Source organism: Gallus gallus, chromosome 27 (assembly GCF_016699485.2).
Source record: "Gallus gallus isolate bGalGal1 chromosome 27, bGalGal1.mat.broiler.GRCg7b, whole genome shotgun sequence".
NCBI lineage: Eukaryota > Metazoa > Chordata > Aves > Galliformes > Phasianidae > Gallus > Gallus gallus.
The window spans coordinates 578,064-602,034 of NC_052558.1; the positions used below are offsets into that span (position 1 = coordinate 578,064).

Genomic DNA, 23,971 nt, shown 5'->3' on the forward strand with positions numbered 1-23,971 from the left:
GAGAAATCTTTTGTCTTGAGGACACTGATGGACAGGTCCTGGCTAAGGATTGTGATATCCTCTAAGGAGCACAGATGGACAAGGCCAGGGGCATCGAGAGAGAGATAAGCTGCTGCTAATGGCCGGGAAACGGTCTTTTTGTGTGGACTTATCTCAGGGAAAATGGCCATCTCAGGAGGTATGCACAGGACTCTTGCTCAAGCACCCAGGAATGTCACGTAGGCAGCAGAAAATGGAGGATAAAAGAGGGTCCAATAACCACAACGGTGGAAGCTGATCCTTCACCACAACCACGGCAACGGTAGAGGCTTATCACTCACCACGACAGACTTGAGGGGCTCTCTGCCATCTGATCCTTCACCACAACAGGGAGACTGATCCCGCTTTACGCAATTCTTGCCTCTTTCTATCTTTTCTATCGCTCGCTTTCCCTTCCCCATCACCCCAATCCTTAATAGTGTCCGTCCTCCCCTTTCCCCATCTCCCTTATTAACATTTGTAATAAACTGGTCGGACCAACATTTGAACCGTTGTTTCTTAATCTCACGCCGGGCATACATATTTCAAAGAACCTCCTCTCCCTCCTATAAATTGGAGCGAGACAGAAGGGACCACTGGAGATCGTCTAGTCCAAGTCCCCTGCTAAAGAAGGTTCTCTGCACTAGGTTGCAGAGGAAAGAATCCAAGAGGGTTTTGAAGATCTCCAGGAAAGGAGACTTCGCCACCTCCGTGGGCAGCCTGTTCCAGTGCTCTGTCAGTCAGATGTTCTGTTCTAGTTTCTGCTGGGCTTTCTTCCAGAGGCTCCAGGTGAGGCCATTCTCTCTCGTTGTGCTAGAAAGCCCACTTTGCAGAGCTGGTGCTGCACAAACAGGCCCAAGAACAACTGCACAAAAGCTACTTCACGTTTAATCTGTTCAAAGGCTTCTTGTTGCTCGGGACCCCACTCAAAGAAGGTCCTCTTTGGAGTCCCTCCATATAGAGGGCACTCAAGCCGACTATGGGCTGGAAGGTGCATTCTCCAGGACCCCACAGGAAATACCATAGGAAGGCTTGCCTCTCTTTACTACTAGCTGCTGGGGACATAGCTGCTACCTTCCTGCTCTCAGCCATACCGATATGGAAAATGCACCTGAAGTTTTATTCTGAAGAAATTGACCTCTTCTTTGGAATCAATGACTTCCCTTTGCTTTACGTCAAAACCGACCATTAGAAGGATTTGCACTGTTTTCTTACCTTTCTCAAAAACTTCCTCTTCTCTGTTACCCCAGACAAACATGTCTCTGAAAAGTTGTTAAAAAGTGCTGGTCCAAGTAAAGACCCCCGAGAAAGCTACATAAGCCAAAATGTTTAGAAACCGGAGGGTAAAGTGATTCCTCCCCAGGCATGCATAATAGAAGCCTGTAGCGCCAATTGTTCAAAAGAAAAATTGTAAGAGCCCTTTCCCAGAACCAACACTTTGAAACGTCTCTCCCCTACCCTCCACTGGGCAGTCTTTGCAAGGCAAAGGGTAACACAGAGGTGCAGATTCAAATGCATTAAATCTTTAATGAGCGAAAATTTGGAAACAAGGTCAGTGCAAGGGGAGGCCCTGCTGTCAGAAGCACCAGGGGCAGATGAGAGTCTGCACAGCATGGCCATGGCAGCCGTGCCTCCAGCTGTTCATCTGCCCTTTGCACAGACGGCATAGGGCCAGTAAGTCCTTCCAAGACTGATTCAGTGGTAGTCACAGTCCAGGACAGCTGACAGTGAGCAGGAATGACACAGGGGAAAAAAAAAAAAGAAAAAAAAAATGATGGGAGAGGGGAAAAGAAGTCATGGAGCATGTTTTCTGAGAGATGAGGTTAGCCCCAGTGCTCTCCCTCAGGTCTTCTTCAAACTTCACGGACTACGGAGGTCTTTTGCCAGGACCTCCAGGCCAGCAGCTTTAGCAGGGGAAGCACCGCCTGCCACACAAGCGGCTGCCGAAGCCGGAGAGGCCAAAGCCTCCAAAGCCTCCAGAGGAGATGGGCACACCCTCAGAGCTGAGGATGCTGCCAACGGCAGCGGAGGTGGAGGATCCCACGGCGGTGTTCTGCGGGAAGGAGCTGAGGATGGGTCCGGGCAGGGTCACCACCACGGGAGAGGGCTGGATGAAGACGTTGGAGTCCTGGCACTGCCTGACGCAGGACTCGTTGCAGCTGTTGGCCAGCGGGGTCGGGCCACAGGGCCGGCATTGCAGGCGTGGCAGGCACTGGTCGTAGCAGGACATGTCTTGTGTCTGGAGGGGCACCTGTTGGGACAGAGGGTCAGGAGGACACAGAAGCGAGAGAGGAGCAGCCTGCCATCCCACCAGGGGAGAGCCAAGGCACAGGGCTGACTAGGGACATGTTGGACGTGTCAGGAAGCCCGTGGTCTTCTCCTTCCCTTCGACCCCGGTGGTCCCGCCAAGAGCGGCCAGGCACAGCTACGACCTTGACTAGCTCATAGCTAAGGAGACACATCAGGTAATGTTCAGCATCATGCCGCGCTGGCTGCCCCCTTCCCTCTCTCAGGGCTACCTGCTTCCCCAAGATCCAACCTAGGACAAAGGCACATATACGTGCAGACAAATCCCAGAGAAAGAGATGATGGTAGAAATGCTTCAGACTCACCTTGTTCCCAGGGAGATGAAGGCAAGAGGAGTGGATGACTGAGAGAGAGGAGACGGGCCCCCTTTTATACTGCTGGTGCACTGCCCCAGGCCCACAGTCATTGCACACGGGCAGTAATTTTTCAAGAGACTCACCTCAAATACAAATTATCCTTTCTAATGGCACAGGTTGAGGTTTTGGTTTCCGTCAACCCTGTTGTTTCATTTTCTTGCTTCTGACCATCCCAATTTGTCCACGGAGGCACCTTTCAAGTTCCAGGATGAAAGGCACAAGGAGTTTCCTTGCAGAAACACGTCAGTGTGGGTAGAAGACGTATGCTGTGCTTCAGGCATGGCGTGTGTGTCTTGGGAAATGTCAGGACCTTATTTGCAATCACCTTTGTAGCAAGGCAGGCATATCCTCGTGTCAGTGTGACCCACTTTTGAATGCCCTGGACCTTCTTTGCCCAGGGACTCATTTTGTTCTTCTCCGTCAAGGTCTGTCTCTCAGACTACTCCTTGAGCTTCTGTTCGTTCCCTAAAAAGCCAGGTGGCATGTTCTGCTGCTTGCAAACGTCTTCACCCACGGCTTATTGTTCTGGAAAGACATTGCCGTGTTTATTTGGCATTGTGCACTCTCGTAACAGTCTCCAGGCACAGCAGTGACGATCTCACGCCATCAGCTGCTTTGTGGAAGGAGAGCGTTGCCTTCCCGAGCCCTGCCATTACCTCTAAAGCCCCACAGAATAAGGTCCGTCCACTTGACTTGAAGGCTGTGCCGGTTTTCTTTACAGTGCCTTGCTCCCGCTCCTCTCAGGGGCAGAACTACCTGGTGTGAGCGATGCTCAGGCCTACAGACAGCACGCACGGTTGGGGAGGACCCACACCTAAAGGATGTGGCTCCTGGCCAATGCAAAACTAGACTGTAACGTGCCACGCACAGGGAGAGTCTCCCCAGGAAGCTTGCCATGGAATAAAGGTCTTAACTAGCACTTTTTCACCACAACACAGCTCCCTTTGTCAGCAGGGCAGAGAAGTGTTCGGTTCATGCAGCAAGGATGCATTGCCTCTTTGACTGAGTCCAGAAGAAACTTGTGAAGCTACGCCCCTCTTGATCACTCCTATTCCATGACCACCCCCAGCCACCTGGCAGTTCTGGGACCCACCAGCCCTTGTCCATTTGTGGGGAGCTTGCTTGCCTCCTCAACTGAGCTGTTTCTTTTCTCCAGGCCCAGGAGCACTCATTCAGCCCATTCTTCCACAGCTTCACTATGACCACCTCATGGAGGACAATGTCAAAAGCCTTTCTGAACTCCAGCAAGAATGTATACAGCCCTCTTCCCACATCCTTCAGGCTTGTTGTTTCTTTGTGATGAATCAGCTTCATCAATCCATGACTTCTCCATAGCGAATCCATGCTGAGTGTGATGCTGTAGATATTTTCATCCTTCATGAGCACAAACATGGTTTCCGGGGCCCAGGTTTTCCAGGATGCACTGTTCCGCCTCCTACCGAGAGACTGAACTGAAGCCCCTGGTCCTCTAGTTCCCTGCTTCCACTCTCTTGGTCTTCTTAAACAGGAGTAACGTGCCCTTTCCCCCAGTTTTGGAGCACTTCTCCCAGTCACCAACCTAGGTTGATCAAGAGCAGACAGCTCTCTCAGCACTCATGGGCGCATCTCTTCATGGGGCAAATAAGCCTCATGTGTTACAAATATCCAGTTTCCTCGAGGTTTCCCTGACCCAAAGGTACACCTTGTTAGCTCCAACCAGCTTTTCCGCCTGGCCTCAGAGCCATGGGATTCCTGAAAGCCACACTTGCTGGATAAGAAAGAAACAGAGAAGACAACCAGGACCGCAGCATCTTTTGCTGGCCCCAGTAAACAGGTCTCCTGTTTACTTCCGGAGAACACCCACGTATTCTCTTATTTTCCTTTTACCGTTGAGATCCGTGCAGGAAACCTTTTGGTTGCCCTTGCTGTCCTTTGCCAGACTGAATTCTATCAGGCCTCAATCTTTCCTCACTTGATTCCTGGCTGCACATGCACTGTGGCTGCATTTCTCTCACATTACCCGTCCATGCTTCTGTTTCCCAGGGGCTTCATATTCCCGTGTTTGAGTTTGGCCAACAACTTTTTCTTCTTGCAGTTCTGTTCATTTTGGTGCTGTTGTCCTGGCGTGATCCTTAGGTCTCTCATACCAACGCTTGAAAGAGGTCAGCCTGGAAGAATTGGCATTTCAGAAATGAGGAATTGAGATGGATGAGCTGAGGGAAACAATACCACAACCTGCACCACTGGCAAGCATAATTTGCATCTGAGGTGAGTCTCTAGGAAAATTACTGCTCGCGTGGAGTAACTGTTGGCCTGGGGCGGTGCCCGTGCAGTATAAAAGCATGCCCATCTTCTCTTTCTCTCATCCACTCCTCTTGCCTCCATCACCCCAGGAACGAGGTGAGTCAGAAGCCTTTTCATCACTGTATCCTCCTCCAGGATTTCTCTGTACATACAAGTGCCTTCATCCTCTGTTGGGTCCTGGGGAAGCAACTCGTGCTGCGAGAGAGAAGAGGGCAGCAGGTGTGGTGCCAACAGGTGCTAGGTCTTGCCTGAGGTGTCTCCTGAGCTATGGCCAGGCAGCATCCTGACTGTGCCTGGTCAGTCTTGGTGGGGCCAAATGTAAGGAGAAGGTGACAGGATTCCTTACACAGACTCCATATCTCCAGTCAGCACAGTGCCTTGGAACTCTCGTGCTGGGAAGGCAGGCTGCTTCTTACTCTTCCCTTCTTCTGCTCCGCCCTTTCTCCCCCGACAGGTGCCCCTCCAGACACAAGACATGTCCTGCTACGACCAGTGCCTGCCACGCCTGCAATGCCGGCCCTGTGGCCCGACCCCGCTGGCCAACAGCTGCAACGAGTCCTGCGTCAGGCAGTGCCAGGACTCCAACGTCTTCATCCAGCCCTCTCCCGTGGTGGTGACCCTGCCCGGACCCATCCTCAGCTCCTTCCCGCAGAACACCGCCGTGGGATCCTCCACCTCCGCTGCCGTTGGCAGCATCCTCAGCTCTGAGGGTGTGCCCATCTCCTCTGGAGGCTTTGGAGGCTTTGGCCTCTCCGGCTTCGGCAGCCGCTTGTGCGGCAGGCAGTGCTTCCCCTGCTAAAGCTGCTGGCCGTGCTCCTGGAGGATGACCTCCCGGGACCCGCAAGTTGGTAGCGGCCCTGAGAGGGAGCACTGGGATCTTCTTCTCAGAGCGGCCAAGCTTATACCATCACCTCTTGCAAAATGACGGGGCCAGCATGGACTCCCAGAATGCACTGCCCATATCTGCCTTTCCCCTCTTCCACTCTCTCCTTTTCCTCCTGATGCCTTGTTTGTCACCTCTGCTCCTCTGGCCTGTCAAACCCAGACAGCCAGCCGAGGGAGGAGCTGATGGCACTTCTCCCTCCGTGGAAGAATGGCAGGTGGACCGCTGGGGGGATATCCACCATGACCACGCAGTGCACACTCTGTCCCTGCTGCTTCCTGCTTTATGTCCTCCCGTTGGAGCAACTTTCTTTCCCTCTTTTGCCTCAATAAAATTGTAGTGCATCTCAGTCTGTGCCTCTACGTCACTCACTCTACTCTACAAACACTCCACGTGCCAGCAGGTTGTCCGCCGCTCTGGTGACTTCAACAAGCGTGTGCAACACATGTGGACCCCTCACCTTTTCACCATCAGGAGAAGCCTGAAACTGTGTGCTGTTGGCTTTGGCAGCCACCACTGTGGTAGAAGGTGCCTCCCCTGCTAAATCTGCTGGCAATGGTCCTGGTGAAATGCCTCCAGAGTCCATTGAGTTTGTAGCAGACCTGAGAGAGAGCACTGGGGCCAACTTGGTCGTTCAGAAAATATGTCCCATTTCTGCCATCCCCCTCTCATGCACTCTCTTTTCCATCCTGAGTCCTCATTGCTCAGCATGTCTCCCCTGGACTGCGTGTCCCACCGAGTCAGCCTACGGAGGACTGACTGGCCCTATGCCACCTGTGGATATGGCAGATTGACAGCTGGAGGCATGGCTACCATGGCCACGCAGTGCAGACTCTCGTCTGCTCCTGGTCCTTCTGGCAGCAGGGTCTCCCCTTGCAATGACCTTGTATGCAAATTTTCACTCACCAAAGATCTAGTGCATCCCAATCAGCACCTCTGTGTTGTTCCTTCCCTTGCAAAGGCGCTCCAATGAATGGTGGGGAGAGAGATGTTTCTGAGCAGTGGTCCTGGGAGGTGCTTCTGAAAGGCTTTCTGGACAAATGGCAAGAAATCTCAGCAGTCTGTATTTTCATCACTACTCTCTAACAAGTTTCTCAGAGCCACGAACAGTGGGATTGGCTGTACCCTTATGAGCCAAACTAGGGCTGCATAAAGTATCCAGCATAGTTCAGTGACTGCTATCCGCTTTGCTGTTCACGCTATTTCTGTCTTTCTGATGAGCTCAGCAATGTGAAGCAAGAAGTAAGGAAGGTGGAGGAAAAGCCTTACTACCAGTAGCATCACAGAACTGACTCCACTTGCTCTGCGTCTTTCTTGCAACAGAATCCATGGCTGGGCACAATGTTTTAAATGCAGTCATAACAGAATGGAGCAGAGCGGGACAGCTATTCCCCTTGAGCTCCTGCCTGCATTCCTGCTCTTATATTCCACGATGTATGTTGTGTCTTTAGTGTCTTACAACAGGTTTGGGAGTTGCATCAGTTTTGGTTGGGGCTATCATGTAATGTCCCTGTATTGATTCTGCTTCTGGGCTACTGCTGTAGAGGGTTTGAAAGCTGCATGCAATGTGAGGTCTGGGTGGCAGCAAGCCAGCTGCCAATCAGGGCTTTGGCTGAAGCCAGCTGTGTGGTGGGAGCCAGCTGTGTCCTGTGGCTAATCAGCAGGTCCCCTTCCTTGGCTGCAAGTCTCTCTTCAGCTTTTGCTGCTGGTGACTGCACTTCCTTGGAGAGCTCCACAATGGCCCTATGAGCCAGCACAACGACCCTGGCATACACATAAGCACCCAGCAGTCTCTTGTTCGCTCCTCTCCCTCTTTGATACTGGGAAGATAACAGGGAGAGAAAGAGTGAGAAGAACTCCTGGTTTGGGATAAATACACTGTAAGAAGAGAAGGGAAATCGAAATGGGAAAGAGGGAGGGATGCAAGGACCGTCTCTTTCCAGATTCTAACAGAAATGTGATGCCCAGCCAGCCTCCGAAGAGTGGCTCCTTTGAAATGACACTCTTCCAGGTTGTTGTGACCAGTGATGCAGAGTCTAGCTGGAGACCTGTAGCTAGTGGTGCTCCCCATGGCTTTGTGCTGCGTCCAGTCTTGCTCAACATCTTCATCGGTGACCTGGACAAAGGGATGGAGTCCTCCATCGGCAGGTTTCTTGATGATACAAAGCTGGGAGGAGTGGCTGGCACCCCAGAAGGCTTTGCGATCATTCTATAAGACCTGCACAGATTGAGCATTGGACAGAGAGGGACCTGATGAGCTCGAGCAAGGGTAAGTGTCTTGAACCTGAGGAGGAATAGCCATATGCATCAGAACAGCTTTGAGGCTGAGCTGCTGGAGAGCACCTCTGCAGAGAAGGACCTGGCTGTCCTGGTGGCTAACAAGCTGGCCGTGTGTCAGCGGTGTGCCCGTGTGTACAAGAAGGCCAATGGTGTCCTGGAGTCCACTAAAAAGAGCATGGACGGCAGGTTGAGGGAATTTACCCTCCCCCTTTATATTGCCCCGGTGAAGCCACATCTGAAATACCGTGTCCAGTTTGGTGCTGCCCGATGCAAAATAATAGGAATTGTCTAGAGAGAATGCGGTGGAGGGTCACAAAGATGACTGAGGTCCTCAAACATCTCCCATATGAGGAAACTCTGGGAGACTGGGTCTGTTCTGCCTGGTGGAGACAGAGAGGAGATCTTATAACTGTCTCTCACTATCTAAAGTCCAGGAGTCTAGCCAGTGGTGCCAGACTCTTCTCGGTGGTGTGCAGCAATTGAACAAGGGGCAACGGGCAGAAACCGGAACCCAGGAAGTTCAGTACAAACCTGTGAAAGAATGTCTTTCCTTTGGGGATGGCAGAGCTCTGGAACAGGCTGCCCAGAGAGGTTGGGAAACGTCCTTTGGAGGTATTCAAAACCCACCGGGAGGCTTACCTACTCGGCCCACTGTGGGGAACTCTTTTGAGGAGGGGGATTGGACTCAGTGATCTACAGAGGTCCCTTCCAACACATGCAATTCTATGATTCTATCATTTTATTGCTGAGCGTGTGGCATGCAATATCCCAGTGACCAGTTTGGGCTGGCCTTTGATGCTTTGTTCCATTGGAGACACACACTGCCGATTGTGACGGTTTTTCAATGGCAGCCAACAAACCTCGACTATACCGCTCTCTCACTCACCCTCTTGAAAGGAATGGGGGGCAGAAAAGCACTGATGGAATGTTAAGGCTCACGGGTTGAGATAAGAAGGTAATTAAAGGAAAGTAAAAGAGGAAAACAAGCAGAGGCTGCATGGTAGTGTAGAAAGCAAGCATTCTCTGCTTCCCACCAGCTAGTGATACTCTACCATGCTTTGGGATGCAAGGAGTCCATAGGCATAGAAGCTGTTTGGGAGGACAACATTTTCGCAATGAGACACTCCCCTCCTCCTTCCTTTTCTCCACTTTTGTTGCTGGTGCAATGTCACATGGTATGGAGTATCCTTTGTGCGAGAAACTCACTCAGTCAATAAATTTGACTCCGGAAAGGACCTCGGTGAAGCAGCATGTTTTCTTTGCAATTGCAGTGGTGGACACACGCTCTCTTGAGGCCAGAGAGAAAATGCACACTTTCTCAGCAAAATACATCCCGTTATATATCCTTTTCCCAGCGCATGCTACCATCTCTCCTAGTTTCTCATTGGTTGAGTATCCCGGGCTCACAATCTTCTCAACACAGTTACTAAGGAGTATTTCCCCATAAGGTCTGTTACCAACCTGTTGTTTTTAAGTATATTTTGTGTTTCTCCATAGAGGTAGGAGGGCAATGCTACGTAAGGTTATTGCATTCATTCTACAGTTTAAGTTTATGTAAGCTTTGTTCTGCCCTGTGCTAAGGATTAAAATGATCCTTTTCATTTTGTTCTGTCCTATGTCTATCCTGCAGATTTGCCTCATCCTAGGTTACTCAGAACACTCCAGTTTCTGCTTTTAAGCACAGTATTTGCCCCATCTTCTGCTTGTCTCTGCCTCAGCAACTTTTTTGAAAAGCATCCTATGCAGCCATTTCATAAGAAGGTTGTACGTTTAGGAAAGGCCAATACTTTGCTATTAGAAGCTCCTAGTGCAAAACCACAATCTAACTCTCACGATAGAGGCTCTTGAGGCCAGCTGCCCCAGTGTTGCCTTCTCCCCACAGCGTGCCTTCCCCCAGCGTACAAGCTTTTGCTGGAGAGAGGTTGGAGAAAGCCTCGATGCTGTGCCTGCACTGCTCAGCAAGAGACAGAACAGTGGTATGATTTCAATCACAGAATGACGGAGTCAGAGGGGTTGGAAGGTGTAAGAGACTATTCTTTTATATCATTGACTCAAAGTTTGCTGAGGAACAAGTCCAGGCAAGTCCTGGGCAAAGGCAGAGAAATCTTTTGTCTTGAGGACACTGATGGACAGGTCCTGGCTAAGGATTGTGATATCCTCTAAGGAGCACAGATGGACAAGGCCAGGGGCATCGAGAGAGAGATAAGCTGCTGCTAATGGCCGGGAAACGGTCTTTTTGTGTGGACTTATCTCAGGGAAAATGGCCATCTCAGGAGGTATGCACAGGACTCTTGCTCAAGCACCCAGGAATGTCACGTAGGCAGCAGAAAATGGAGGATAAAAGAGGGTCCAATAACCACAACGGTGGAAGCTGATCCTTCACCACAACCACGGCAACGGTAGAGGCTTATCACTCACCACGACAGACTTGAGGGGCTCTCTGCCATCTGATCCTTCACCACAACAGGGAGACTGATCCCGCTTTACGCAATTCTTGCCTCTTTCTATCTTTTCTATCGCTCGCTTTCCCTTCCCCATCACCCCAATCCTTAATAGTGTCCGTCCTCCCCTTTCCCCATCTCCCTTATTAACATTTGTAATAAACTGGTCGGACCAACATTTGAACCGTTGTTTCTTAATCTCACGCCGGGCATACATATTTCAAAGAACCTCCTCTCCCTCCTATAAATTGGAGCGAGACAGAAGGGACCACTGGAGATCGTCTAGTCCAAGTCCCCTGCTAAAGAAGGTTCTCTGCACTAGGTTGCAGAGGAAAGAATCCAAGAGGGTTTTGAAGATCTCCAGGAAAGGAGACTTCGCCACCTCCGTGGGCAGCCTGTTCCAGTGCTCTGTCAGTCAGATGTTCTGTTCTAGTTTCTGCTGGGCTTTCTTCCAGAGGCTCCAGGTGAGGCCATTCTCTCTCGTTGTGCTAGAAAGCCCACTTTGCAGAGCTGGTGCTGCACAAACAGGCCCAAGAACAACTGCACAAAAGCTACTTCACGTTTAATCTGTTCAAAGGCTTCTTGTTGCTCGGGACCCCACTCAAAGAAGGTCCTCTTTGGAGTCCCTCCATATAGAGGGCACTCAAGCCGACTATGGGCTGGAAGGTGCATTCTCCAGGACCCCACAGGAAATACCATAGGAAGGCTTGCCTCTCTTTACTACTAGCTGCTGGGGACATAGCTGCTACCTTCCTGCTCTCAGCCATACCGATATGGAAAATGCACCTGAAGTTTTATTCTGAAGAAATTGACCTCTTCTTTGGAATCAATGACTTCCCTTTGCTTTACGTCAAAACCGACCATTAGAAGGATTTGCACTGTTTTCTTACCTTTCTCAAAAACTTCCTCTTCTCTGTTACCCCAGACAAACATGTCTCTGAAAAGTTGTTAAAAAGTGCTGGTCCAAGTAAAGACCCCCGAGAAAGCTACATAAGCCAAAATGTTTAGAAACCGGAGGGTAAAGTGATTCCTCCCCAGGCATGCATAATAGAAGCCTGTAGCGCCAATTGTTCAAAAGAAAAATTGTAAGAGCCCTTTCCCAGAACCAACACTTTGAAACGTCTCTCCCCTACCCTCCACTGGGCAGTCTTTGCAAGGCAAAGGGTAACACAGAGGTGCAGATTCAAATGCATTAAATCTTTAATGAGCGAAAATTTGGAAACAAGGTCAGTGCAAGGGGAGGCCCTGCTGTCAGAAGCACCAGGGGCAGATGAGAGTCTGCACAGCATGGCCATGGCAGCCGTGCCTCCAGCTGTTCATCTGCCCTTTGCACAGACGGCATAGGGCCAGTAAGTCCTTCCAAGACTGATTCAGTGGTAGTCACAGTCCAGGACAGCTGACAGTGAGCAGGAATGACACAGGGGAAAAAAAAAAAAGAAAAAAAAATGATGGGAGAGGGGAAAAGAAGTCATGGAGCATGTTTTCTGAGAGATGAGGTTAGCCCCAGTGCTCTCCCTCAGGTCTTCTTCAAACTTCACGGACTACGGAGGTCTTTTGCCAGGACCTCCAGGCCAGCAGCTTTAGCAGGGGAAGCACCGCCTGCCACACAAGCGGCTGCCGAAGCCGGAGAGGCCAAAGCCTCCAAAGCCTCCAGAGGAGATGGGCACACCCTCAGAGCTGAGGATGCTGCCAACGGCAGCGGAGGTGGAGGATCCCACGGCGGTGTTCTGCGGGAAGGAGCTGAGGATGGGTCCGGGCAGGGTCACCACCACGGGAGAGGGCTGGATGAAGACGTTGGAGTCCTGGCACTGCCTGACGCAGGACTCGTTGCAGCTGTTGGCCAGCGGGGTCGGGCCACAGGGCCGGCATTGCAGGCGTGGCAGGCACTGGTCGTAGCAGGACATGTCTTGTGTCTGGAGGGGCACCTGTTGGGACAGAGGGTCAGGAGGACACAGAAGCGAGAGAGGAGCAGCCTGCCATCCCACCAGGGGAGAGCCAAGGCACAGGGCTGACTAGGGACATGTTGGACGTGTCAGGAAGCCCGTGGTCTTCTCCTTCCCTTCGACCCCGGTGGTCCCGCCAAGAGCGGCCAGGCACAGCTACGACCTTGACTAGCTCATAGCTAAGGAGACACATCAGGTAATGTTCAGCATCATGCCGCGCTGGCTGCCCCCTTCCCTCTCTCAGGGCTACCTGCTTCCCCAAGATCCAACCTAGGACAAAGGCACATATACGTGCAGACAAATCCCAGAGAAAGAGATGATGGTAGAAATGCTTCAGACTCACCTTGTTCCCAGGGAGATGAAGGCAAGAGGAGTGGATGACTGAGAGAGAGGAGACGGGCCCCCTTTTATACTGCTGGTGCACTGCCCCAGGCCCACAGTCATTGCACACGGGCAGTAATTTTTCAAGAGACTCACCTCAAATACAAATTATCCTTTCTAATGGCACAGGTTGAGGTTTTGGTTTCCGTCAACCCTGTTGTTTCATTTTCTTGCTTCTGACCATCCCAATTTGTCCACGGAGGCACCTTTCAAGTTCCAGGATGAAAGGCACAAGGAGTTTCCTTGCAGAAACACGTCAGTGTGGGTAGAAGACGTATGCTGTGCTTCAGGCATGGCGTGTGTGTCTTGGGAAATGTCAGGACCTTATTTGCAATCACCTTTGTAGCAAGGCAGGCATATCCTCGTGTCAGTGTGACCCACTTTTGAATGCCCTGGACCTTCTTTGCCCAGGGACTCATTTTGTTCTTCTCCGTCAAGGTCTGTCTCTCAGACTACTCCTTGAGCTTCTGTTCGTTCCCTAAAAAGCCAGGTGGCATGTTCTGCTGCTTGCAAACGTCTTCACCCACGGCTTATTGTTCTGGAAAGACATTGCCGTGTTTATTTGGCATTGTGCACTCTCGTAACAGTCTCCAGGCACAGCAGTGACGATCTCACGCCATCAGCTGCTTTGTGGAAGGAGAGCGTTGCCTTCCCGAGCCCTGCCATTACCTCTAAAGCCCCACAGAATAAGGTCCGTCCACTTGACTTGAAGGCTGTGCCGGTTTTCTTTACAGTGCCTTGCTCCCGCTCCTCTCAGGGGCAGAACTACCTGGTGTGAGCGATGCTCAGGCCTACAGACAGCACGCACGGTTGGGGAGGACCCACACCTAAAGGATGTGGCTCCTGGCCAATGCAAAACTAGACTGTAACGTGCCACGCACAGGGAGAGTCTCCCCAGGAAGCTTGCCATGGAATAAAGGTCTTAACTAGCACTTTTTCACCACAACACAGCTCCCTTTGTCAGCAGGGCAGAGAAGTGTTCGGTTCATGCAGCAAGGATGCATTGCCTCTTTGACTGAGTCCAGAAGAAACTTGTGAAGCTACGCCCCTCTTGATCACTCCTATTCCATGACCACCCCCAGCCACCTGGCAGTTCTGGGACCCACCAGCCCTTGTCCATTTGTGGGGAGCTTGCTTGCCTCCTCAACTGAGCTGTTTCTTTTCTCCAGGCCCAGGAGCACTCATTCAGCCCATTCTTCCACAGCTTCACTATGACCACCTCATGGAGGACAATGTCAAAAGCCTTTCTGAACTCCAGCAAGAATGTATACAGCCCTCTTCCCACATCCTTCAGGCTTGTTGTTTCTTTGTGATGAATCAGCTTCATCAATCCATGACTTCTCCATAGCGAATCCATGCTGAGTGTGATGCTGTAGATATTTTCATCCTTCATGAGCACAAACATGGTTTCCGGGGCCCAGGTTTTCCAGGATGCACTGTTCCGCCTCCTACCGAGAGACTGAACTGAAGCCCCTGGTCCTCTAGTTCCCTGCTTCCACTCTCTTGGTCTTCTTAAACAGGAGTAACGTGCCCTTTCCCCCAGTTTTGGAGCACTTCTCCCAGTCACCAACCTAGGTTGATCAAGAGCAGACAGCTCTCTCAGCACTCATGGGCGCATCTCTTCATGGGGCAAATAAGCCTCATGTGTTACAAATATCCAGTTTCCTCGAGGTTTCCCTGACCCAAAGGTACACCTTGTTAGCTCCAACCAGCTTTTCCGCCTGGCCTCAGAGCCATGGGATTCCTGAAAGCCACACTTGCTGGATAAGAAAGAAACAGAGAAGACAACCAGGACCGCAGCATCTTTTGCTGGCCCCAGTAAACAGGTCTCCTGTTTACTTCCGGAGAACACCCACGTATTCTCTTATTTTCCTTTTACCGTTGAGATCCGTGCAGGAAACCTTTTGGTTGCCCTTGCTGTCCTTTGCCAGACTGAATTCTATCAGGCCTCAATCTTTCCTCACTTGATTCCTGGCTGCACATGCACTGTGGCTGCATTTCTCTCACATTACCTGTCCATGCTTCTGTTTCCCAGGGGCTTCATATTCCCGTGTTTGAGTTTGGCCAACAACTTTTTCTTCTTGCAGTTCTGTTCATTTTGGTGCTGTTGTCCTGGCGTGATCCTTAGGTCTCTCATACCAACGCTTGAAAGAGGTCAGCCTGGAAGAATTGGCATTTCAGAAATGAGGAATTGAGATGGATGAGCTGAGGGAAACAATACCACAACCTGCACCACTGGCAAGCATAATTTGCATCTGAGGTGAGTCTCTAGGAAAATTACTGCTCGCGTGGAGTAACTGTTGGCCTGGGGCGGTGCCCGTGCAGTATAAAAGCATGCCCATCTTCTCTTTCTCTCATCCACTCCTCTTGCCTCCATCACCCCAGGAACGAGGTGAGTCAGAAGCCTTTTCATCACTGTATCCTCCTCCAGGATTTCTCTGTACATACAAGTGCCTTCATCCTCTGTTGGGTCCTGGGGAAGCAACTCGTGCTGCGAGAGAGAAGAGGGCAGCAGGTGTGGTGCCAACAGGTGCTAGGTCTTGCCTGAGGTGTCTCCTGAGCTATGGCCAGGCAGCATCCTGACTGTGCCTGGTCAGTCTTGGTGGGGCCAAATGTAAGGAGAAGGTGACAGGATTCCTTACACAGACTCCATATCTCCAGTCAGCACAGTGCCTTGGAACTCTCGTGCTGGGAAGGCAGGCTGCTTCTTACTCTTCCCTTCTTCTGCTCCGCCCTTTCTCCCCCGACAGGTGCCCCTCCAGACACAAGACATGTCCTGCTACGACCAGTGCCTGCCACGCCTGCAATGCCGGCCCTGTGGCCCGACCCCGCTGGCCAACAGCTGCAACGAGTCCTGCGTCAGGCAGTGCCAGGACTCCAACGTCTTCATCCAGCCCTCTCCCGTGGTGGTGACCCTGCCCGGACCCATCCTCAGCTCCTTCCCGCAGAACACCGCCGTGGGATCCTCCACCTCCGCTGCCGTTGGCAGCATCCTCAGCTCTGAGGGTGTGCCCATCTCCTCTGGAGGCTTTGGAGGCTTTGGCCTCTCCGGCTTCGGCAGCCGCTTGTGCGGCAGGCAGTGCTTCCCCTGCTAAAGCTGCTGGCCGTGCTCCTGGAGGATGACCTCCCGGGACCCGCAAGTTGGTAGCGGCCCTGAGAGGGAGCACTGGGATCTTCTTCTCAGAGCGGCCAAGCTTATACCATCACCTCTTGCAAAATGACGGGGCCAGCATGGACTCCCAGAATGCACTGCCCATATCTGCCTTTCCCCTCTTCCACTCTCTCCTTTTCCTCCTGATGCCTTGTTTGTCACCTCTGCTCCTCTGGCCTGTCAAACCCAGACAGCCAGCCGAGGGAGGAGCTGATGGCACTTCTCCCTCCGTGGAAGAATGGCAGGTGGACCGCTGGGGGGATATCCACCATGACCACGCAGTGCACACTCTGTCCCTGCTGCTTCCTGCTTTATGTCCTCCCGTTGGAGCAACTTTCTTTCCCTCTTTTGCCTCAATAAAATTGTAGTGCATCTCAGTCTGTGCCTCTACGTCACTCACTCTACTCTACAAACACTCCACGTGCCAGCAGGTTGTCCGCCGCTCTGGTGACTTCAACAAGCGTGTGCAACACATGTGGACCCCTCACCTTTTCACCATCAGGAGAAGCCTGAAACTGTGTGCTGTTGGCTTTGGCAGCCACCACTGTGGTAGAAGGTGCCTCCCCTGCTAAATCTGCTGGCAATGGTCCTGGTGAAATGCCTCCAGAGTCCATTGAGTTTGTAGCAGACCTGAGAGAGAGCACTGGGGCCAACTTGGTCGTTCAGAAAATATGTCCCATTTCTGCCATCCCCCTCTCATGCACTCTCTTTTCCATCCTGAGTCCTCATTGCTCAGCATGTCTCCCCTGGACTGCGTGTCCCACCGAGTCAGCCTACGGAGGACTGACTGGCCCTATGCCACCTGTGGATATGGCAGATTGACAGCTGGAGGCATGGCTACCATGGCCACGCAGTGCAGACTCTCGTCTGCTCCTGGTCCTTCTGGCAGCAGGGTCTCCCCTTGCAATGACCTTGTATGCAAATTTTCACTCACCAAAGATCTAGTGCATCCCAATCAGCACCTCTGTGTTGTTCCTTCCCTTGCAAAGGCGCTCCAATGAATGGTGGGGAGAGAGATGTTTCTGAGCAGTGGTCCTGGGAGGTGCTTCTGAAAGGCTTTCTGGACAAATGGCAAGAAATCTCAGCAGTCTGTATTTTCATCACTACTCTCTAACAAGTTTCTCAGAGCCACGAACAGTGGGATTGGCTGTACCCTTATGAGCCAAACTAGGGCTGCATAAAGTATCCAGCATAGTTCAGTGACTGCTATCCGCTTTGCTGTTCACGCTATTTCTGTCTTTCTGATGAGCTCAGCAATGTGAAGCAAGAAGTAAGGAAGGTGGAGGAAAAGCCTTACTACCAGTAGCATCACAGAACTGACTCCACTTGCTCTGCGTCTTTCTTGCAACAGAATCCATGGCTGGGCACAATGTTTTAAATGCAGTCATAACAGAATGGAGCAGAGCGGGACAGCTATTCCCCTTGAGCTCCTGCCTGCATTCCTGCTCTTATATTCCACGATGTATGTTGTGTCTTTAGTGTCTTACAACAGGTTTGGGAGTTGCATCAGTTTTGGTTGGGGCTATCATGTAATGTCCCTGTATTGATTCTGCTTCTGGGCTACTGCTGTAGAGGGTTTGAAAGCTGCATGCAATGTGAGGTCTGGGTGGCAGCAAGCCAGCTGCCAATCAGGGCTTTGGCTGAAGCCAGCTGTGTGGTGGGAGCCAGCTGTGTCCTGTGGCTAATCAGCAGGTCCCCTTCCTTGGCTGCAAGTCTCTCTTCAGCTTTTGCTGCTGGTGACTGCACTTCCTTGGAGAGCTCCACAATGGCCCTATGAGCCAGCACAACGACCCTGGCATACACATAAGCACCCAGCAGTCTCTTGTTCGCTCCTCTCCCTCTTTGATACTGGGAAGATAACAGGGAGAGAAAGAGTGAGAAGAACTCCTGGTTTGGGATAAATACACTGTAAGAAGAGAAGGGAAATCGAAATGGGAAAGAGGGAGGGATGCAAGGACCGTCTCTTTCCAGATTCTAACAGAAATGTGATGCCCAGCCAGCCTCCGAAGAGTGGCTCCTTTGAAATGACACTCTTCCAGGTTGTTGTGACCAGTGATGCAGAGTCTAGCTGGAGACCTGTAGCTAGTGGTGCTCCCCATGGCTTTGTGCTGCGTCCAGTCTTGCTCAACATCTTCATCGGTGACCTGGACAAAGGGATGGAGTCCTCCATCGGCAGGTTTCTTGATGATACAAAGCTGGGAGGAGTGGCTGGCACCCCAGAAGGCTTTGCGATCATTCTATAAGACCTGCACAGATTGAGCATTGGACAGAGAGGGACCTGATGAGCTCGAGCAAGGGTAAGTGTCTTGAACCTGAGGAGGAATAGCCATATGCATCAGAACAGCTTTGAGGCTGAGCTGCTGGAGAGCACCTCTGCAGAGAAGGACCTGGCTGTCCTGGTGGCTAACAAGCTGGCCGTGTGTCAGCGGTGTGCCCGTGTGTACAAGAAGGCCAATGGTGTCCTGGAGTCCACTAAAAAGAGCATGGACGGCAGGTTGAGGGAATTTACCCTCCCCCTTTATATTGCCCCGGTGAAGCCACATCTGAAATACCGTGTCCAGTTTGGTGCTGCCCGATGCAAAATAATAGGAATTGTCTAGAGAGAATGCGGTGGAGGGTCACAAAGATGACTGAGGTCCTCAAACATCTCCCATATGAGGAAACTCTGGGAGACTGGGTCTGTTCTGCCTGGTGGAGACAGAGAGGAGATCTTATAACTGTCTCTCACTATCTAAAGTCCAGGAGTCTAGCCAGTGGTGCCAGACTCTTCTCGGTGGTGTGCAGCAATTGAACAAGGGGCAACGGGCAGAAACCGGAACCCAGGAAGTTCAGTACAAACCTGTGAAAGAATGTCTTTCCTTTGGGGATGGCAGAGCTCTGGAACAGGCTGCCCAGAGAGGTTGGGAAACGTCCTTTGGAGGTATTCAAAACCCACCGGGAGGCTTACCTACTCGGCCCACTGTGGGGAACTCTTTTGAGGAGGGGGATTGGACTCAGTGATCTACAGAGGTCCCTTCCAACACATGCAATTCTATGATTCTATCATTTTATTGCTGAGCGTGTGGCATGCAATATCCCAGTGACCAGTTTGGGCTGGCCTTTGATGCTTTGTTCCATTGGAGACACACACTGCCGATTGTGACGGTTTTTCAATGGCAGCCAACAAACCTCGACTATACCGCTCTCTCACTCACCCTCTTGAAAGGAATGGGGGGCAGAAAAGCACTGATGGAATGTTAAGGCTCACGGGTTGAGACAAGAAGGTAATTAAAGGAAAGTAAAAGAGGAAAACAAGCAGAGGCTGCATGGTAGTGTAGAAAGCAAGCATTCTCTGCTTCCCACCAGCTAGTGATACTCTACCATGCTTTGGGATGCAAGGAGTCCATAGGCATAGAAGCTGTTTGGGAGGACAACATTTTCGCAATGAGACACTCCCCTCCTCCTTCCTTTTCTCCACTTTTGTTGCTGGTGCAATGTCACATGGTATGGAGTATCCTTTGTGCGAGAAACTCACTCAGTCAATAAATTTGACTCCGGAAAGGACCTCGGTGAAGCAGCATGTTTTCTTTGCAATTGCAGTGGTGGACACACGCTCTCTTGAGGCCAGAGAGAAAATGCACACTTTCTCAGCAAAATACATCCCGTTATATATCCTTTTCCCAGCGCATGCTACCATCTCTCCTAGTTTCTCATTGGTTGAGTATCCCGGGCTCACAATCTTCTCAACACAGTTACTAAGGAGTATTTCCCCATAAGGTCTGTTACCAACCTGTTGTTTTTAAGTATATTTTGTGTTTCTCCATAGAGGTAGGAGGGCAATGCTACGTAAGGTTATTGCATTCATTCTACAGTTTAAGTTTATGTAAGCTTTGTTCTGCCCTGTGCTAAGGATTAAAATGATCCTTTTCATTTTGTTCTGTCCTATGTCTATCCTGCAGATTTGCCTCATCCTAGGTTACTCAGAACACTCCAGTTTCTGCTTTTAAGCACAGTATTTGCCCCATCTTCTGCTTGTCTCTGCCTCAGCAACTTTTTTGAAAAGCATCCTATGCAGCCATTTCATAAGAAGGTTGTACGTTTAGGAAAGGCCAATACTTTGCTATTAGAAGCTCCTAGTGCAAAACCACAATCTAACTCTCACGATAGAGGCTCTTGAGGCCAGCTGCCCCAGTGTTGCCTTCTCCCCACAGCGTGCCTTCCCCCAGCGTACAAGCTTTTGCTGGAGAGAGGTTGGAGAAAGCCTCGATGCTGTGCCTGCACTGCTCAGCAAGAGACAGAACAGTGGTATGATTTCAATCACAGAATGACGGAGTCAGAGGGGTTGGAAGGTGTAAGAGACTATTCTTTTATATCATTGACTCAAAGTTTGCTGAGGAACAAGTCCAGGCAAGTCCTGGGCAAAGGCAGAGAAATCTTTTGTCTTGAGGACACTGATGGACAGGTCCTGGCTAAGGATTGTGATATCCTCTAAGGAGCACAGATGGACAAGGCCAGGGGCATCGAGAGAGAGATAAGCTGCTGCTAATGGCCGGGAAACGGTCTTTTTGTGTGGACTTATCTCAGGGAAAATGGCCATCTCAGGAGGTATGCACAGGACTCTTGCTCAAGCACCCAGGAATGTCACGTAGGCAGCAGAAAATGGAGGATAAAAGAGGGTCCAATAACCACAACGGTGGAAGCTGATCCTTCACCACAACCACGGCAACGGTAGAGGCTTATCACTCACCACGACAGACTTGAGGGGCTCTCTGCCATCTGATCCTTCACCACAACAGGGAGACTGATCCCGCTTTACGCAATTCTTGCCTCTTTCTATCTTTTCTATCGCTCGCTTTCCCTTCCCCATCACCCCAATCCTTAATAGTGTCCGTCCTCCCCTTTCCCCATCTCCCTTATTAACATTTGTAATAAACTGGTCGGACCAACATTTGAACCGTTGTTTCTTAATCTCACGCCGGGCATACATATTTCAAAGAACCTCCTCTCCCTCCTATAAATTGGAGCGAGACAGAAGGGACCACTGGAGATCGTCTAGTCCAAGTCCCCTGCTAAAGAAGGTTCTCTGCACTAGGTTGCAGAGGAAAGAATCCAAGAGGGTTTTGAAGATCTCCAGGAAAGGAGACTTCGCCACCTCCGTGGGCAGCCTGTTCCAGTGCTCTGTCAGTCAGATGTTCTGTTCTAGTTTCTGCTGGGCTTTCTTCCAGAGGCTCCAGGTGAGGCCATTCTCTCTCGTTGTGCTAGAAAGCCCACTTTGCAGAGCTGGTGCTGCACAAACAGGCCCAAGAACAACTGCACAAAAGCTACTTCACGTTTAATCTGTTCAAAGGCTTCTTGTTGCTCGGGACCCCACTCAAAGAAGGTCCTCTTTGGAGTCCCTCCATATAGAGGGCACTCAAGCCGACTATGGGCTGGAAGGTGCATTCTCCAGGACCCCACAGGAAATACCATAGGAAGGCTTGCCTCTCTTTACTACTAGCTGCTGGGGACATAGCTGCTACCTTCCTGCTCTCAGCCATACCGATATGGAAAATGCACCTGAAGTTTTATTCTGAAGAAATTGACCTCTTCTTTGGAATCAATGACTTCCCTTTGCTTTACGTCAAAACCGACCATTAGAAGGATTTGCACTGTTTTCTTACCTTTCTCAAAAACTTCCTCTTCTCTGTTACCCCAGACAAACATGTCTCTGAAAAGTTGTTAAAAAGTGCTGGTCCAAGTAAAGACCCCCGAGAAAGCTACATAAGCCAAAATGTTTAGAAACCGGAGGGTAAAGTGATTCCTCCCCAGGCATGCATAATAGAAGCCTGTAGCGCCAATTGTTCAAAAGAAAAATTGTAAGAGCCCTTTCCCAGAACCAACACTTTGAAACGTCTCTCCCCTACCCTCCACTGGGCAGTCTTTGCAAGGCAAAGGGTAACACAGAGGTGCAGATTCAAATGCATTAAATCTTTAATGAGCGAAAATTTGGAAACAAGGTCAGTGCAAGGGGAGGCCCTGCTGTCAGAAGCACCAGGGGCAGATGAGAGTCTGCACAGCATGGCCATGGCAGCCGTGCCTCCAGCTGTTCATCTGCCCTTTGCACAGACGGCATAGGGCCAGTAAGTCCTTCCAAGACTGATTCAGTGGTAGTCACAGTCCAGGACAGCTGACAGTGAGCAGGAATGACACAGGGGAAAAAAAAAAAAGAAAAAAAAATGATGGGAGAGGGGAAAAGAAGTCATGGAGCATGTTTTCTGAGAGATGAGGTTAGCCCCAGTGCTCTCCCTCAGGTCTTCTTCAAACTTCACGGACTACGGAGGTCTTTTGCCAGGACCTCCAGGCCAGCAGCTTTAGCAGGGGAAGCACCGCCTGCCACACAAGCGGCTGCCGAAGCCGGAGAGGCCAAAGCCTCCAAAGCCTCCAGAGGAGATGGGCACACCCTCAGAGCTGAGGATGCTGCCAACGGCAGCGGAGGTGGAGGATCCCACGGCGGTGTTCTGCGGGAAGGAGCTGAGGATGGGTCCGGGCAGGGTCACCACCACGGGAGAGGGCTGGATGAAGACGTTGGAGTCCTGGCACTGCCTGACGCAGGACTCGTTGCAGCTGTTGGCCAGCGGGGTCGGGCCACAGGGCCGGCATTGCAGGCGTGGCAGGCACTGGTCGTAGCAGGACATGTCTTGTGTCTGGAGGGGCACCTGTTGGGACAGAGGGTCAGGAGGACACAGAAGCGAGAGAGGAGCAGCCTGCCATCCCACCAGGGGAGAGCCAAGGCACAGGGCTGACTAGGGACATGTTGGACGTGTCAGGAAGCCCGTGGTCTTCTCCTTCCCTTCGACCCCGGTGGTCCCGCCAAGAGCGGCCAGGCACAGCTACGACCTTGACTAGCTCATAGCTAAGGAGACACATCAGGTAATGTTCAGCATCATGCCGCGCTGGCTGCCCCCTTCCCTCTCTCAGGGCTACCTGCTTCCCCAAGATCCAACCTAGGACAAAGGCACATATACGTGCAGACAAATCCCAGAGAAAGAGATGATGGTAGAAATGCTTCAGACTCACCTTGTTCCCAGGGAGATGAAGGCAAGAGGAGTGGATGACTGAGAGAGAGGAGACGGGCCCCCTTTTATACTGCTGGTGCACTGCCCCAGGCCCACAGTCATTGCACACGGGCAGTAATTTTTCAAGAGACTCACCTCAAATACAAATTATCCTTTCTAATGGCACAGGTTGAGGTTTTGGTTTCCGTCAACCCTGTTGTTTCATTTTCTTGCTTCTGACCATCCCAATTTGTCCACGGAGGCACCTTTCAAGTTCCAGGATGAAAGGCACAAGGAGTTTCCTTGCAGAAACACGTCAGTGTGGGTAGAAGACGTATGCTGTGCTTCAGGCATGGCGTGTGTGTCTTGGGAAATGTCAGGACCTTATTTGCAATCACCTTTGTAGCAAGGCAGGCATATCCTCGTGTCAGTGTGACCCACTTTTGAATGCCCTGGACCTTCTTTGCCCAGGGACTCATTTTGTTCTTCTCCGTCAAGGTCTGTCTCTCAGACTACTCCTTGAGCTTCTGTTCGTTCCCTAAAAAGCCAGGTGGCATGTTCTGCTGCTTGCAAACGTCTTCACCCACGGCTTATTGTTCTGGAAAGACATTGCCGTGTTTATTTGGCATTGTGCACTCTCGTAACAGTCTCCAGGCACAGCAGTGACGATCTCACGCCATCAGCTGCTTTGTGGAAGGAGAGCGTTGCCTTCCCGAGCCCTGCCATTACCTCTAAAGCCCCACAGAATAAGGTCCGTCCACTTGACTTGAAGGCTGTGCCGGTTTTCTTTACAGTGCCTTGCTCCCGCTCCTCTCAGGGGCAGAACTACCTGGTGTGAGCGATGCTCAGGCCTACAGACAGCACGCACGGTTGGGGAGGACCCACACCTAAAGGATGTGGCTCCTGGCCAATGCA

General features: G+C 51.2%; 5 protein-coding genes across 5 annotated transcripts; 2 read left to right on the plus strand and 3 right to left on the minus strand.

Moving 5' to 3' along the window:
* Positions 1–1,519: 1,519 nt before the first annotated feature.
* Positions 1,520–2,666, minus strand: LOC121107670 (feather keratin 3-like). Its single transcript, XM_040653242.2, has 2 exons — positions 2,631–2,666; positions 1,520–2,269 (listed from the first exon to the last, which is right to left on the minus strand). Exon 2 carries the CDS (start codon positions 2,246–2,248, stop codon positions 1,925–1,927), a length of 324 nt encoding a protein of 107 aa, XP_040509176.1. The 5' UTR covers positions 2,249–2,269; positions 2,631–2,666; the 3' UTR covers positions 1,520–1,924.
* A 2,358-nt stretch (positions 2,667–5,024) lies between these two features.
* On the plus strand, positions 5,025–6,196 carry LOC121107669 (feather keratin 3-like). Its single transcript, XM_040653241.2, has 2 exons — positions 5,025–5,060; positions 5,419–6,196. Exon 2 carries the CDS (start codon positions 5,440–5,442, stop codon positions 5,761–5,763), a length of 324 nt encoding a protein of 107 aa, XP_040509175.1. The 5' UTR covers positions 5,025–5,060; positions 5,419–5,439; the 3' UTR covers positions 5,764–6,196.
* A 5,548-nt stretch (positions 6,197–11,744) lies between these two features.
* On the minus strand, positions 11,745–12,890 carry LOC770926 (feather keratin 3-like). The gene is made up of 2 exons (XM_001234239.7): positions 12,855–12,890; positions 11,745–12,493 (listed from the first exon to the last, which is right to left on the minus strand). Exon 2 carries the CDS (start codon positions 12,470–12,472, stop codon positions 12,149–12,151), a length of 324 nt encoding a protein of 107 aa, XP_001234240.3. The 5' UTR covers positions 12,473–12,493; positions 12,855–12,890; the 3' UTR covers positions 11,745–12,148.
* Positions 12,891–15,248: 2,358 nt separating this feature from the next.
* On the plus strand, positions 15,249–16,420 carry LOC770940 (feather keratin 3-like). The gene is made up of 2 exons (XM_015302597.4): positions 15,249–15,284; positions 15,643–16,420. Exon 2 carries the CDS (start codon positions 15,664–15,666, stop codon positions 15,985–15,987), a length of 324 nt encoding a protein of 107 aa, XP_015158083.1. The 5' UTR covers positions 15,249–15,284; positions 15,643–15,663; the 3' UTR covers positions 15,988–16,420.
* A 5,548-nt stretch (positions 16,421–21,968) lies between these two features.
* LOC100858069 (feather keratin 3-like) lies at positions 21,969–23,114 on the minus strand. Its single transcript, XM_003643860.6, has 2 exons — positions 23,079–23,114; positions 21,969–22,717 (listed from the first exon to the last, which is right to left on the minus strand). Exon 2 carries the CDS (start codon positions 22,694–22,696, stop codon positions 22,373–22,375), a length of 324 nt encoding a protein of 107 aa, XP_003643908.3. The 5' UTR covers positions 22,697–22,717; positions 23,079–23,114; the 3' UTR covers positions 21,969–22,372.
* Positions 23,115–23,971: the final 857 nt, after the last annotated feature.